Below are 12,942 nucleotides of genomic sequence, written 5' to 3'. Positions count from 1 at the left end.
TACATCCATCCATACCCTTCATTCTCTTTTGCTCCCTTCCTCATTCTCACCCACTCTCTTCTCCCTCCAAAATGACCCTCCTCCGAACCGCCCTCCTCTCCCTCTGCGCAGCAGCCGCAACCTCCGCTTTCTCCATCTCCTCCATCGCCCACTCCGGCCCGGCCTGCCCGCAAGGCACCACCGTCACCTGGAACGAGAACCCCGACAACCCCGTCTTCTACCTCGAGGACTTCTCCGCCTCCGTCGGCTCCGGCCAGACCACCAGCTGCGAGCTCCACCTCACCATAGAGGACGGCACCCCGAACCGGTCTCTCGTCCTCAACCAGGTCTCCGTCTGGGGACGTCTCAGCCTCGTTGCTGACGGCGCTGCGACGTTTTATACCTCTGGTTATTGGTCCGCGACTGCTGCGACGCAGGTAAGGGTTTCTAGATGGACGAATATAGCGGGGGCGACTCGTTTTCTGCCCTCCTTCATGTGTCCCCGTCATAGACTAACATCAGAAAAAAACTCCAACAGGTCACGAAGAAAGTCGAATCCTCCACCCGCTCCTCCTTCAACGACAACGTAGCCATCGACACAAACCTCGGTCTCGCCTCCCCTTGCGTCGGCAGCAGCGGCTCGGTCGGTATCCTCAACCTGAGCTTCCGCGTCGTCTCCGAGGAGGGCAAGGTCAGCTTCGGCCCCGAACGGGTCGGCAGCAGGTCGTACGCCGTGTCGGAGCACCTTGATTTTAGCTGGGCGAGGTGCTAAGTTAAGATCGGGGCCAGGCGAAGTAGAGGGAGAGAAAGAGTGGGAAAAAGGGGGGGGTGGCATTTTAACAGAATTGAAATTGAGCAGGCTATAACATTGAAGTGATGCTTCTTCTTTTTGGTCATTTTCTTTTGCACCTAGTTTCATTTTCTTCTTCGCTTCTTCATACCTCAAATACATGTAGTATCTTTTTTTACTCGTTTTGCCTTTGTTGTCCTTCCCAGGAAGACTCGCTTTCCCTTTCATGGTTTCTCCTTTCTCATACGTTCTCCATCCCCCAAGTCTGCCGCAAGAATGCAGATAAGCCTCCATCGGCTTCATCTAGCCAAAGTATCACACGTTGGAAACGGAGCATATAAGTGCTATCAAGCCGATTATCAATGATGTACATTAATATCAAGTACCTGCAACGAGGCTCTTTCTATCCCGACCCCATAACCATAACGCCTAATACGAAATATTCCATGAGACGGCGTTGGGAGGTGTGCCTAGAAATTGAGATTGAGCGCTTTTCGAGAAAAAGGCCACAATCGTCATGCTCCACCGTGATAACGTCCCGTCCAAGATAACCCATGAAACCAAGCCATCGTGACGTAGCCAGACTCTGCTACTCCATTCCCTCTATTGATATCCCTTCCCCCAGATCGAACTAATAATATTTCCGCCCAAAAACATGAGATGGCCGCTCCAGAGGACCCATTCCTAGTCGAAATTATTCAATACTCAGCCAACGCAGTGATATGAAGCCTGCCAACGACACTCGGCATCTACAATATGAAAGGGGAAAAGCAAGAAAGGGGAAGAAAAAGGAGATAACTATCAAGCAGTCCGGTCTGTGACCATCCAGAATGGGGGTATAATGATATGCCGGTCGGCATTGTCGGGGCAAGATCTGTGGTATAATGAAATCCAGTAATGGGCTTTTGATGAGGAGCTGAGTATGGCTGGTGTGATGGCAAGGTACAACATGGCCCAGGAGCTGAGGAGAGTGTAGCAGAGATTCGTAGTTGTGGTTGGTAGCGGATCTCCGGATGGCAACGATCAAGAAAGTCGGATTTTTTTTCTCTTCTTTCTTTTCTGTTTCTCTTTTTTTATCTTCTTTTTTCCTCATATTTTCAACGTAAAAAAAGGAAAAGCTGGTCAAGGAATGAATATGGTCGGTTTCGGGACAAATAAGGAAATTTCGTAAAAGGAGCGTGTGTTCTTGATCGTTGCATCTTTCGAGTCATCCATACTATACTTTCCACCTACTCTTCTCCACCATTTTGGGTTCCATCTTACAAGAAGACAGGCCCGCTGCTCCGTCGCCGACTGTCGGCGGATTCTCGTGGCGAGATCTCGAGAATCTTGGCGCTGCCAGCACTGATGCGTTGCGCATTGTCCTTTCCGAGGTTGATACTAGTCGCCCTCTGGAGCCCACTGATATTCTCGGTGTTGACAACGTCGTCCATCTCACTGTCGTTCTCCGAGTCGGCCGAATTCAGCACGCCATCGAAACTCTTCAAATCCTCTTCCATGACGTACTCCGACGCGTGAACCACAGTCGGTTGCTGCCGTGCTTGGACCGATCCCCACTTCATGTCCCCTTCCATGGATACGGCAGGTTCGTCCTCGTCGCTGCTGGGAAGAGCTTCGCCAGTAGAATTGCGGTGCACAGGGCTAGAGGTTGTCCTCATCAGCCGTGAGGGAGTCAGGCGAGAGAAGTATTCATCTTCGGCGATGCCGTGCTCTTCCTCCACGCTGTTATTGGTGGTGGTTGCTTGGGAATCTGCACGCTCACGGCGCGCCATCTGCCTTGACCCAGATCTAGCACCACCCAGACGGCCCGAGAGCCACGATGCCTCGGAATCGACAGAGGCGAGAGAAATCGCATGCGGCTCTGGCGAGGCGTTGTACCTCTCTTGGCGCCAACTGTGACTATATCTAGTTGGGGTGGGAATATCAATGGGCGTCGGACGCGACGGCTCGTGCGCCGTCTTAGCCTCCTCTTTAGCATGCTCTTGATGGGTGGCTGCTTTGGGGGAAGCCAATTGTGGCGGGGGCGGGGGCGACTGAGGTAACTCCGGCAAGTCTTCCCTAAACCGCGACCTTGTCCGCTTCGGCGCTCCTGAGTTAGGTTTCATCATTGGTATAGGTGGGGGAGGAGGATAGGGAGGCGTGTTGGTGCCGGGTGCTGTGGTCGTTGAGGGCGCAGTGGTTATACCGGTCGCTGCTGGTGCGGCGCTGGGGGTGACAGAAGAAGGAGCGTGGCTCTGAATGGCGGCCTGCATTTCTTCTCGTGATGCGTTGGAGAATGATGATGGGCCTGAGCTTCGCCGACTAGTTTTACTCGCCCACTTGAATAGTGAGGTAAAAGATAGCCGGACTTTCTGTTGAAGACCACCAGAATGCCGTGAAGGATTCGCTTCGTCAATAGTTGCGGGAGGGGGTGATATTGTCGACCTCGACTGGGCGAGATCAAACGATGGTTTCGAGGTTGATTTCTTGTTCTTCGAGAGCCTCCCGACAGTGGGACTGGTGCGGGATGCTGGGGACGGTGGCAAGTGAGTTTCTACCCCTGGTCTCTTCTTCTTCTTCTTCTGGGGAGTCATCGCATCCAGAGGTATGCTGTTCATCCGATGAAAATCATCGACCGGAGACCTGGCCGAACTCTTTGGTGTCGCTGCATCAACTTCGTGCCCCTCTGCATGCTCTGGAGATGCACTGGTTATTCGGCGTTTCGAGGAGGTTACGACGGCGGAGGCAGGGTCGACGCCGAGTCCTGCAAGTTCCCTCCCCAGCACTCCCCGCTCCAGGTTTTGCGGAGGTGGCGACCCGTCCTTGGCGGCAGATAGCTGCGCGGCCTTCTGCTTTGCTGCCACCCGCGCCAATCTCTTCTCCGCGCCAGCTTGTTCTTTAAGCTTCCTTCGCTCGCGCCGCCGTTTGTCTCTTTCCATGAGTTCGCGAATATCGCTAGCATCGAGACCGTCCGCAAGGTCATCCACTCGTTTGCGTGCTCGCAGCATCTCCTCCGGTATTGCCGGACGCTCTGAAAGCTTCCTTCGCTGAGAGGTCGTCCGCGAAGGGCCGTAGCTAGTCGAGGGTTGCCAGCGAGGGTTGGCTGCGTATCGTAGGATTGGTCGAGGGGCCAGCGCCTCCAATGCCCTAAGCTGGAAACCACCCCGTTCCGAGTCGGTGGACATACCGGACCGGATCGATGGCACAATCGGGAGAGAGTCTTCTGTAGAAGGGTCTTCCCAGTATCTGCCAAGCCCCAAGGGTGTCGTTTTGGCTCTCTTGCTACTTAACCGCGGGGGAGGGGTAAGTGTGCCGCCCTCTCTTAGACGACGGAGAGACATGGAACTGGCCATGGCCCTTATCTCCGCCTCCCGGTCATGGTCTTCTCTCCTCCGTTTGCTACTCTTCTTCCGAATGAGACGTTGAGAACCCCGATTTTTGTGCAGGGTGGGTACTTGATCCCACCCATAGCCATCACCTATCCTTTCGAATGACCGCTCACTCGGGCGCATTGAAGGGTCCAACCAAGGTTGATCTTCAATCCTCGCCCGACCGTGACTACTCGGATACACGGTAATCATGTCTTGGCGGCCGGGCGAAAAGCTGTTGCTTCTGGACCGGTGCGTTCTCGGAGGCGGTTCAGTCCGCCTCTTCTTCAAAGTGCCTTTCCGGGGTGAGGACATGTCATTCGTGGTCCGACTTCTTTGGTGTGTTGATCGATCAGTTTGAGCCATGCCCTCCAGGTCATAAAGCGCCGTGCCGCTCCGAGAACGCTTCCGCCCCGTCCTGCGCCGAAACGGCCACATCAGGGCCATGGCTTCGCGGTAAGGGGGGTCGGTTGTGACGATTTCAATGTATTAGTTCCAAGTACAACGGCCAGCGCTACTGTCATGTTCTTGCGAGAGGGTGTACGAGGCCATTGTTGTCGCTGAGAGCAGGAACTAGTTCTGGGCGGGCATGTAAGAAGGGCCGCACCGAGGAAAATGCCCAGTGTACATTAGAACCAATAGCGTGAGTCGCAAAATATCAAGTGTTCGCGCTGCGTTTGTCGTCGTCGTAAAATACGTCCTAGTAAGTGAAAATCGAAGGTGAATTACAGCTCGACAATGCAAAAATTCAAATTGAAGCGAGCGCAAGGCATGTACAGAACACGAGGGAAACGAAGGGTAGCCAGAACCGATGGAGTCGGGCAAGGCATGTTCAATCGGGAGAAGTAGCAAATATAAGTACTGCAAGTAGTAACGAGAGACGAGGAAGGCTTGAGCGAGACAGGTTTATGCAGGAGGGGGCCGATGTGTGGGATCGAGGGCGATGACTGGGCAAGAACCGGGGTGTGAGGCAGTGGAAAAGGCAGTGGGCGGGGAGGGGAGTGGGTGTAGGAGAGCAAGGAGAGATGGTGGAGAGACGCTACTTCGTACATGAGTACCTGACCTTGACCTAAAGTACTTGCATTTGACGGATCAGATGCTAGGAGCATACGAGAGGACCAGGGTACTTTGCGGGAGTACGAAGCACGGTACGACTACGAGGAGTAGTAGAGGAAGGAGGGACACAACCGAATACGTACCACCCAAGAGTTGGTGGGGCTCATGGCCCTGCAGGTTGCAGGTTCAACCCAGTTGGCCAACGTCTTCTCGTCTCACTTTGCTGCTGGCTCTGTGCTGTATTACTCTGCTTTGTTCCACTTGGTGCTTTTTCGTTTTACTATTTTTTTCTCCTTCTGTATTTTTTTTTTTTCCAGGGCCAGAGTTGTACCGGGTACCTCAAAAGGCCTCACGCCCACTGAATACGAGAAGGAAATGGCGATGGCCCAACAATACGAAGAGACCCCATGGCAAACTGAGGACATCTATGATATAAATATCAACTGAAATTTGGGGTCATTTCCAATGCTCCTTCTTCCTTCCTCGGTCGGCATCGCATTGCAATGCTATTGATGTTGGTGGCAGCGACTCCCGAAGGGAGCCCAATCGCCTTCCCGCGTTGTGTTGGAAGTGACGAAGTACGTACCAAGGACACGGGTTCTTGTCGGCATCCATTGAATGTCCTTTCCCAATTGCTCAATATACCCTCCAGAATTTCATCAAGGATTTCAACAAAAAGGTATAATTATCCCAGAATATAACCGGCTCGTCACCATCTATTTTCGTCCGTCCCAGGCGGGTCCCTGTGGTGGATCAAGTTGCTCATAATACCTTCCCTTCGTACTCTGGACTCTCTTCCTCCTTAAATTCTGGTTATCAACTTCTTCACGCCTAAACACTTCGATATTGGGCGCAAAGGCAAAAGCGAACTTGAGGTCTTTAGTTCAATCGCCTACTTCTGAGGGCACTATTTGGGATGGGAGACGAATACAGGTCTCACATTTGATGTACTACCCTGTGCCCAAGGTAAGATTTGGTCTTATAGCCCCGTTCTGCTTTCATCCGTAGGCACATTTGACACGTCTTGTTCCCTGCGCACATTCTCCTTCCCCTCTGCCGTGTTCTGCCGTGTTCTTCTTCTCTTCTGCTGTGGCGATGTCATTTCTTACTTGTGTTGCTCGGCATGCACCGCCGTTGGCGCCGTTGGGGGAAAGCGCCTGAGGGCTTCCTTGAATTCCCTGCCCCGGTCTAGCATATGCTATTTTCCGCATCAAAAGGGCCACGGTCACCTGCAGAGACATCCTTCGTACTGAAGAGCCATGTGGCTGGCATATATAAGTGGCCTGGTGGTCGCTGAAGAGAACGTGGCTCCACTCTACGGCTTGGCGTATCCGGCATCTCGCCGACATCGAAACTAATTAAAACGCGCACTTTCGGATTACTGTATTGCAAGGATATCCTGGGTTGTCTACCGAGGGGGTTGGAATATCATCGACATTTCGACAGTCTGACACCCAATATTCGTGACCTGGCAGGAGATGCAAGACAGGTTCGCAGATGGATCTCGGGCGACAGACTGATGGAGGAGAGCATTGATAGATTTTACCCAAGTACGAAGTACGAAAGTACTAGGTACGAATAAGTCAAGTCTGTCCATTGGCGAGGGACAGGGGAGCGCTCTGCCCATTAAAGTATTGAAGGATCATTGATCAAGTGTCGTACAATTGGGGCTGGGGGGCTGTCGCCAGTGGCCAGGCCGGGCATTTGGGCTGAGGCATCTTCTATTATAAGTACTGATCCTGATCAATTGCTCCCTGAGAGAATGAAAGAAGAAAAAGGCGCAGCTTGGACAGAATCCCATGTGTTACCGAGCCCATTACGACTACCAACTGTCGCGCATAAGAATGAATGAGATCGAAGAGGTCGCTTTTTACCTTCTTTCTCTTTTCTTTTCTTTTTTTTTCATCCTGCACTCAGCGCCATTGATCCCTGCGCCACAGACGTTATCCGTGAAATCCCTTTCAAACCCGCCTCGAGGAATCACAAAAGCGTTACCCCAGGGGCCAGGGCTCTGAACTACTAGTAAGTTCGTGAGCCCTTGACTCGTCTTCTAGCGCATCCGAGCCTGGCAAAGCTCCGAAACGCCACATCCTAACCGGGAGGGAAAAAGTCTACGGGAAAACTAGCACACTGCCGGTGGCACGTTCACTAGCCAAATCAGGCTTGAATTTGTCTTAAAATCCCAGGCTCGGTTCCCCAAAACTGATGACCGACGAAATAGTACTTCACGGGGTATGCCACAACGATTACGAAGTCAATCGGAATCTTGGGTGACATGCCCTATTATGCGACCAACTAACCCTGGCCTGGCAAGCTAGCTAGCGGAGAGAGGTCGGCCCCCTGTCAAAATACTTTCTCAAGTTCCGAAGGAAGCAAATACCCTATTCTAGGCCCCATCATGCTTGCCGCCTGCCCTGTGTCTCGCGAGCTAGAATCCTCTGTTGCTTTTTTTAAATGCCCTGAAATGAGGTGTGTTGGAGGGATGAAACATCAGTCATGATGCCGAACTCAATTTGGACCCCAAAGAGGATGCCTTACCTATGAAGTACACCTTTGTACTTCGTGGAATCTGCAAAGCAAGCACTTTATCTGAGCAGATCGACCGCAAACGTCGCCTCAAGCCTTTTAGCTCGAATCTTTTCAGAAGGCTGAAATCATCAGATAGTTAACTACTCATGCCGCAACCAAGAAGAAGAGAAGACGAAGAAGAAGAACGAGGAGAGCCGCCAAATAAGTGGTACATGGAACATGCACGTCCAACCCAGGCGACTCGCGGTCCTCGACCTGATTTCGACCACATCTGATTGACGCTGCGCCTTACACATACACCTGCCAAAAGGGTCCTGGATAAATCCAACCCGAAGATCAAAGAACATGAAGCGGGAGTGCCTGTTCCAGCAAGACGGAGCCGGTATTATTTTGCCCTTTGTCCGTCTCTCTATTCTCTTGTTCTCCTGGCCAAGAAATGCAGTCCAGGATTTCGGGGTATCCGTAGCATGGTGGTACCCGAACCTGGCCGACGTGAGCCCATCGGATTATTTCTATTTTTTTCTCCCTCTGAACTCCTGATTATGTCTTGTGTTCCCCCTGAATATCGATCAACTATCAAGTCACACCTAAGGCACCCCTGTGAGGTTGCACTTTTTTTAACCTTCCATGGGCTTCAGAGCCTGGTGCCTTTTACTCAACGACGGGAAGAAGAGAAGGTATCTATCGACAGGCGGTGTGCCCTCCATCGCCAACAATAGTGCCACTATTAAGACTCGCCCAACTTTCGAGAGTTGTCTCCTCCGGCCCTTCCCCTCCAACGGAACGAAAAAAAAAGCTTGCACCCAAGAATTGTCCATGTGCCAGCCTATCATTCGTCTACGAATGCGGGACGCATTAGCTCCGGCTAGCTCGCAAGGCTTGAAACATTGAGGAAAGTCCCATTCGCGATGTGTTGTCGCCAAGCCGTCACGTCACAGGACCAGCGAGACCCTGAACGTTGTCGCCAATCATTTCTGCGGTGCGACGAGATCGTTGCAACCCTGCGAAGTGTGACCGCGATCCCAATATCATTGGGAGCGTCACTATTCGTACACGGTTGTCGTTGATATTAGATTTCCTCGTTTCCTCGACGTCGGTTCTCTGTCTCTTGACGCTTTATGCCAGCCATCAGACGGGGGCTCGCCATCTCGTCTCGTTCCGCGACTCTCCGTTCCGAAGTACAGAGGCCTTACAGAGTAATACCGGTATTAATCAAAAGCTGATTTCGTTTGAATCCGGGCAGCTTCATTCCAGATCCCGCGATCCAATCAGCAACTTCTCCCCTCTCCTGCTCAACCACATCTTCAAGCTCCAACAGCCAGCCACCCCTCCCACTAACCAGACTTTCTCTTTTTCATCAACCCCGCTTCTTTAAAAACTTGGAATCGAGTAGATAAAATGGATGTGGCACCGAGGCACCACACTGGCCGGTCGCTCTTCAGGTCGGGTCTTGTGGCGTCTTTAGTCCCATTTTCGGTCCCCCGGCTAATGGCATTGCCCTGGCTTTATTCGGCCTTCCATATCGAAGCTGCGGAGCATGGCTGTCATACTTCAGATGGGTTCTATTACGGGATGTGATGCAAAGATGCATCCTTCCAGCCCTAGTGGATGAGTAGTGTCTACACTCTCATATTTTGTAAGGGTCAAGCTTGCCGGCATGACCTCCTAGTGGACCAAGGCAGTTACACGAATCAAAATGAGACCGGAGATTTGGTGAAAAATAGGATATATTCGCCGCGGCGATGAAGCTCGCGACGGGGGACTTGTCGACCAAGAGCGGGGTACAGAAACCTCCTTCAATCCTTTCGTAGATTTCTGGAAATAGTAAGCACCTTTCTCAAGGCACATTTGCTGACCCCCCCTCCATCACCCAACGCTAGACGTGTTTCATGAGGCAGTGTCGATGCTACCATACCTATAAAACCTATAAATACCGATTTAAGATCGCTGAGAGTGCAACTCGAGATGTTCCATGGCTCTCGACATAGGCGTGATTACACAATACGTGCCAGAGAAACTCGTTCAATAAGAGAAGCCCGTGGATAGTCGAGGTCACCTGAAGAACCATGAGGAAAACCCAGGTTATCTTGTAGATCATGAATTCCACGCCGGTAGTTACGTAGATCATGTCATCATGCCATTTTTAACAAGCGGCCTATTTCGAAGAATGACATCCTCGGTGTCATCGCGAGCACACCTTTTCCATCCCGCAAGACCTGCCCAGCCACATATATGGATCCAACGGGAGCTCAATATGGGTGTCATCACGGAATTCATGCCGAGCCGGTGAAGAGCAATGGGCGTAAAAGATGGGTCGCTTCTTACAGTCTTCCATATTCAACCCCCATTGCCAATTTGAAGAAATTGCGTCATTTATCAGTCGCTCTAATGAGGCTAATAGATTGAAGGGGGCGGAAGGATGGATATGAGATGCCAGTGTCACGAAATAGAGTAAGTTCCGTGGAACTCGTCAATCTCACTTCGGAGTTTACGTGTGGATGAATGAAGTCACGTGATAATATGGAGGTCAACGTTTGCCTGGAGCGAAGTTGTCACAGTAACCAGGATAGGAATTTTGTTTATTGATTTTGGGAAAGTGGAAGTCTCCACCAGACGCGGGACCAAATTCCATCATTGCGCTCCACGTTCTCAATAAACACTCCCATCACGAATCGTCGCGAAATTTCCCAGTGCTGCCCGAAAACACCAAAAGGGAACAAACACGCAACTCCACTCGGTATCGCCATTTGCGATCAAGCCAACCCGAAAGATGGCATACAACGCGCGAATGAGTATCCTGCCCACCCAGCAGCAGTCCCGCACCCGCAAGAAGGAAGAGGAGGCCGATGCCTTCATGCGCCTGTCGGACAAGGAGATTGTGGGGTGCATCACCGATATTGGCATCAACTTCACCGTCGCCGACCTCCAGAAGCCGAACCCCGTGCAGGTGCAGATGATATTCGAATGGTTCGCCGAGCTTCTTCTAAATGCGACGAGAGAGATTATCGAGCCGGCGATGCGCGCCGGCGCCGAGGAGGTGTGCGGCGAATACTCGGACATCATCCCCGCCGATACACGCAACCTGATGGGCTTTTATGTGTCGCTTCGGAGGTTGCTGTTGGAGTGCGGGATTAACGATTTCTGCTTCGCCGACCTATACCGTCCGAGCCACGAGCGCCTTGTCAAGATCTTTTCGTACTTGATCAACTTTGTTCGTTTCCGGGAGAGCCAGACGTCCGTCATCGACGAGCACTTTAACCGCTCCGAAACTACCAAGACGCGAATTGAAACCCTCTACGCCGATAACCAAGACAAGGAGGCCCAGCTAGAGGATATGCGACACAACCGCAAGGCGATGGAGGCCCAGGTCCGGGAGAAGACGATGAGGAATGAAGAACTTAAGCAGAGACTACTAGAGCTCCGGCGCAACCAGGAGAGGGTCGCGGCGCGACTAGAGGAGGCCAAGATCAGGAAAAACGAGCTCGCGACGATGTTAGAGGAAAAGACTGCCGCGAAGCTCGCGATGAAACAAGAGAGTCAAAAGCTCAGGCCATACGTCCTCCAAAGTCCCTCGGCGCTTCAGGCCAGTTTGATGGAGTTGAGCCAAACACTAGCCGCCGACAGAGCGCATATCGACGCCCTGGACCGACGCGCACGAGGGCTTCAGACTTCGGCCAACTCATTCTCCGTGGTGTCAACGGACGTCGCCTCGTGCATCAAGATGCTCGACGATATTTCCACGGAGCTCGGCAAGGAAGAAGAGGAGAACGCCAAGAATTCCAGGCAGCGTGAGGCCCTCTCGGAGAGGGGGAACAATGTCCGCGCCGTCGAGAAGGAAGAGATTGCCCTTCAACGCCAACTCTCCCGGTGGAACGAGCGAACTGAGAAGCTACGCGAACAGAGCGCGTTGAAGGCCAAGGAGGCGAAGGAGAAGATGGAGGAGCTTCGAGCGACGCACAAGCAGCTGACTGAGGAGCGGACCGAGAAGTCGAAGGAGATGGAAAGGCGGAGAGTAAGAATCGAACAAACAGAAAAGAAGGTAAGTTGCATAGGATGTCATTTCCCATCTCTTGCGATTCCAAATCCATTTCAATCCTCGCTAACTCGTGTCTTTCCTATAGATGTTGGACCTCAAGGAAAACATCGAAAACGAAGTGCATAGCGCTTATGACGAATACCTAAAAATGGAGGCCCATATTAAGTTGTACATTACTGAGATGGAGCAGGCCATTTAGAGTCGTCGAGCTCTTGTTCTTGTCTTTTTCTGTTTGATATCCCCCTAGGGTGGCTAATGACTTCTTATGACGGACGGCTGTAAGGAAACGGGTGGAAGGATACCATGCATATATATTTCGGCGTTGGGAAGGAACCGGCGCGGCGCATGTTTGCATAGCTTGTTAGCTTAGAAAGTTGTTTGGTAGCAGACTTCTGACGTCGTTAGTGCCACTGAGTTGTTTTGTCAAGAAAACCTTCATTTTCCAGTCTTGCGCTTAACTCAACGGTCCATCATAAAACTTGAACCACCGTCCCAAGATCTGCCTCACATCAACCGTCCTTCCCGACCAGACGCCCTCGCCAGTGGTAGCTCCGCCGAGCAAGGGAACGGATTCCGAGAGCAATATATCAAGCTCTGGGTGGCCGTCGTCACCCTTGGGCTCAACGACTATGGGCGTGTAACTCGTGCGGTAGGCAGCATCCACAAGGATGCTTGCCGTGCAGGAGATGCCTTGAGCGTTCCATTCACTAGTGTCCCGATGGGCATCTAGAAATCCGTAAAGAAGGAGTAGAGGCGTGGAATACCGACTCTCGGAAGCCGCATAGCTGGGAGGGGCAGGGACCTTAGAATCCGACGGCGAAAAGACGGAAAGGTAAGCCCGGAGGTGGGAAACGGTCGGCATGAAGAGCACTCGTATATGCTTTGCAACTGCGGTCTGATATAAGGGAGCCGATACCAGGGCCTTGAGGACTCGCGTGCGCTGCTCTTGGCTAGAACTAGGGCGGCCAGCATCAGCCTGCGCCGGTTGCTCCTCGGAACTTAACGTAGAAGTAACATTGTGTAGAAGTGCGATTTGGAACTCAGGACGAGGACAGCAGACTATCAATGTTGTTGGATACGTCTGATGTGTTACAATGTATGCGAGTAGTTCCGAGGGGGTCGCAGGAGCAAGGAAGCGAGGCATCTGGGTTAAGACAGATACCAATGTGAGGCAACCAAGGAGAGAGAAGAAAGAGGAGGAGGAA

At 52.1% G+C, this 12,942-nt stretch overlaps 3 protein-coding genes and 1 pseudogene across 3 annotated transcripts; 2 read left to right on the top strand and 2 right to left on the bottom strand.

Annotated features, from left to right (window-relative positions):
* Nucleotides 1-71: 71 nt before the first annotated feature.
* SAPIO_CDS7566 (uncharacterized protein) lies at nt 72-751 on the top strand (the record flags this gene model as incomplete). The annotated part of the gene is made up of 2 exons (XM_016789408.1): nt 72-416; nt 518-751. The coding sequence occupies 2 exons, from the start codon at nt 72-74 to the stop codon at nt 749-751; spliced, it is 579 nt and encodes a 192-aa protein (XP_016641235.1).
* Nucleotides 752-2,028: 1,277 nt separating this feature from the next.
* Nucleotides 2,029-4,431, bottom strand: SAPIO_CDS7565 (annotated as a pseudogene; the record flags this gene model as incomplete).
* Nucleotides 4,432-10,471: 6,040 nt separating this feature from the next.
* On the top strand, nt 10,472-11,936 carry SAPIO_CDS7564 (putative kinetochore protein NUF2; the record flags this gene model as incomplete). The annotated part of the gene is made up of 2 exons (XM_016789407.1): nt 10,472-11,740; nt 11,823-11,936. The coding sequence occupies 2 exons, from the start codon at nt 10,472-10,474 to the stop codon at nt 11,934-11,936; spliced, it is 1,383 nt and encodes a 460-aa protein (XP_016641234.1).
* A 255-nt stretch (nt 11,937-12,191) lies between these two features.
* Nucleotides 12,192-12,881, bottom strand: SAPIO_CDS7563 (Uncharacterized protein; the record flags this gene model as incomplete). The annotated part of the gene is made up of 2 exons (XM_016789406.1): nt 12,192-12,735; nt 12,817-12,881. The coding sequence occupies 2 exons, from the start codon at nt 12,879-12,881 to the stop codon at nt 12,192-12,194; spliced, it is 609 nt and encodes a 202-aa protein (XP_016641233.1).
* Between the last annotated feature and the right edge of the window lie 61 nt (nt 12,882-12,942).

This window comes from Scedosporium apiospermum (assembly GCF_000732125.1).
Source record: "Scedosporium apiospermum strain IHEM 14462 chromosome Unknown SEQ_SAPIO_0110, whole genome shotgun sequence".
Taxonomy (NCBI): domain Eukaryota; kingdom Fungi; phylum Ascomycota; class Sordariomycetes; order Microascales; family Microascaceae; genus Scedosporium; species Scedosporium apiospermum.
Note: the sequence above shows the minus strand (reverse complement) of the source record. Positions and strands in the feature narration are given on the sequence as shown.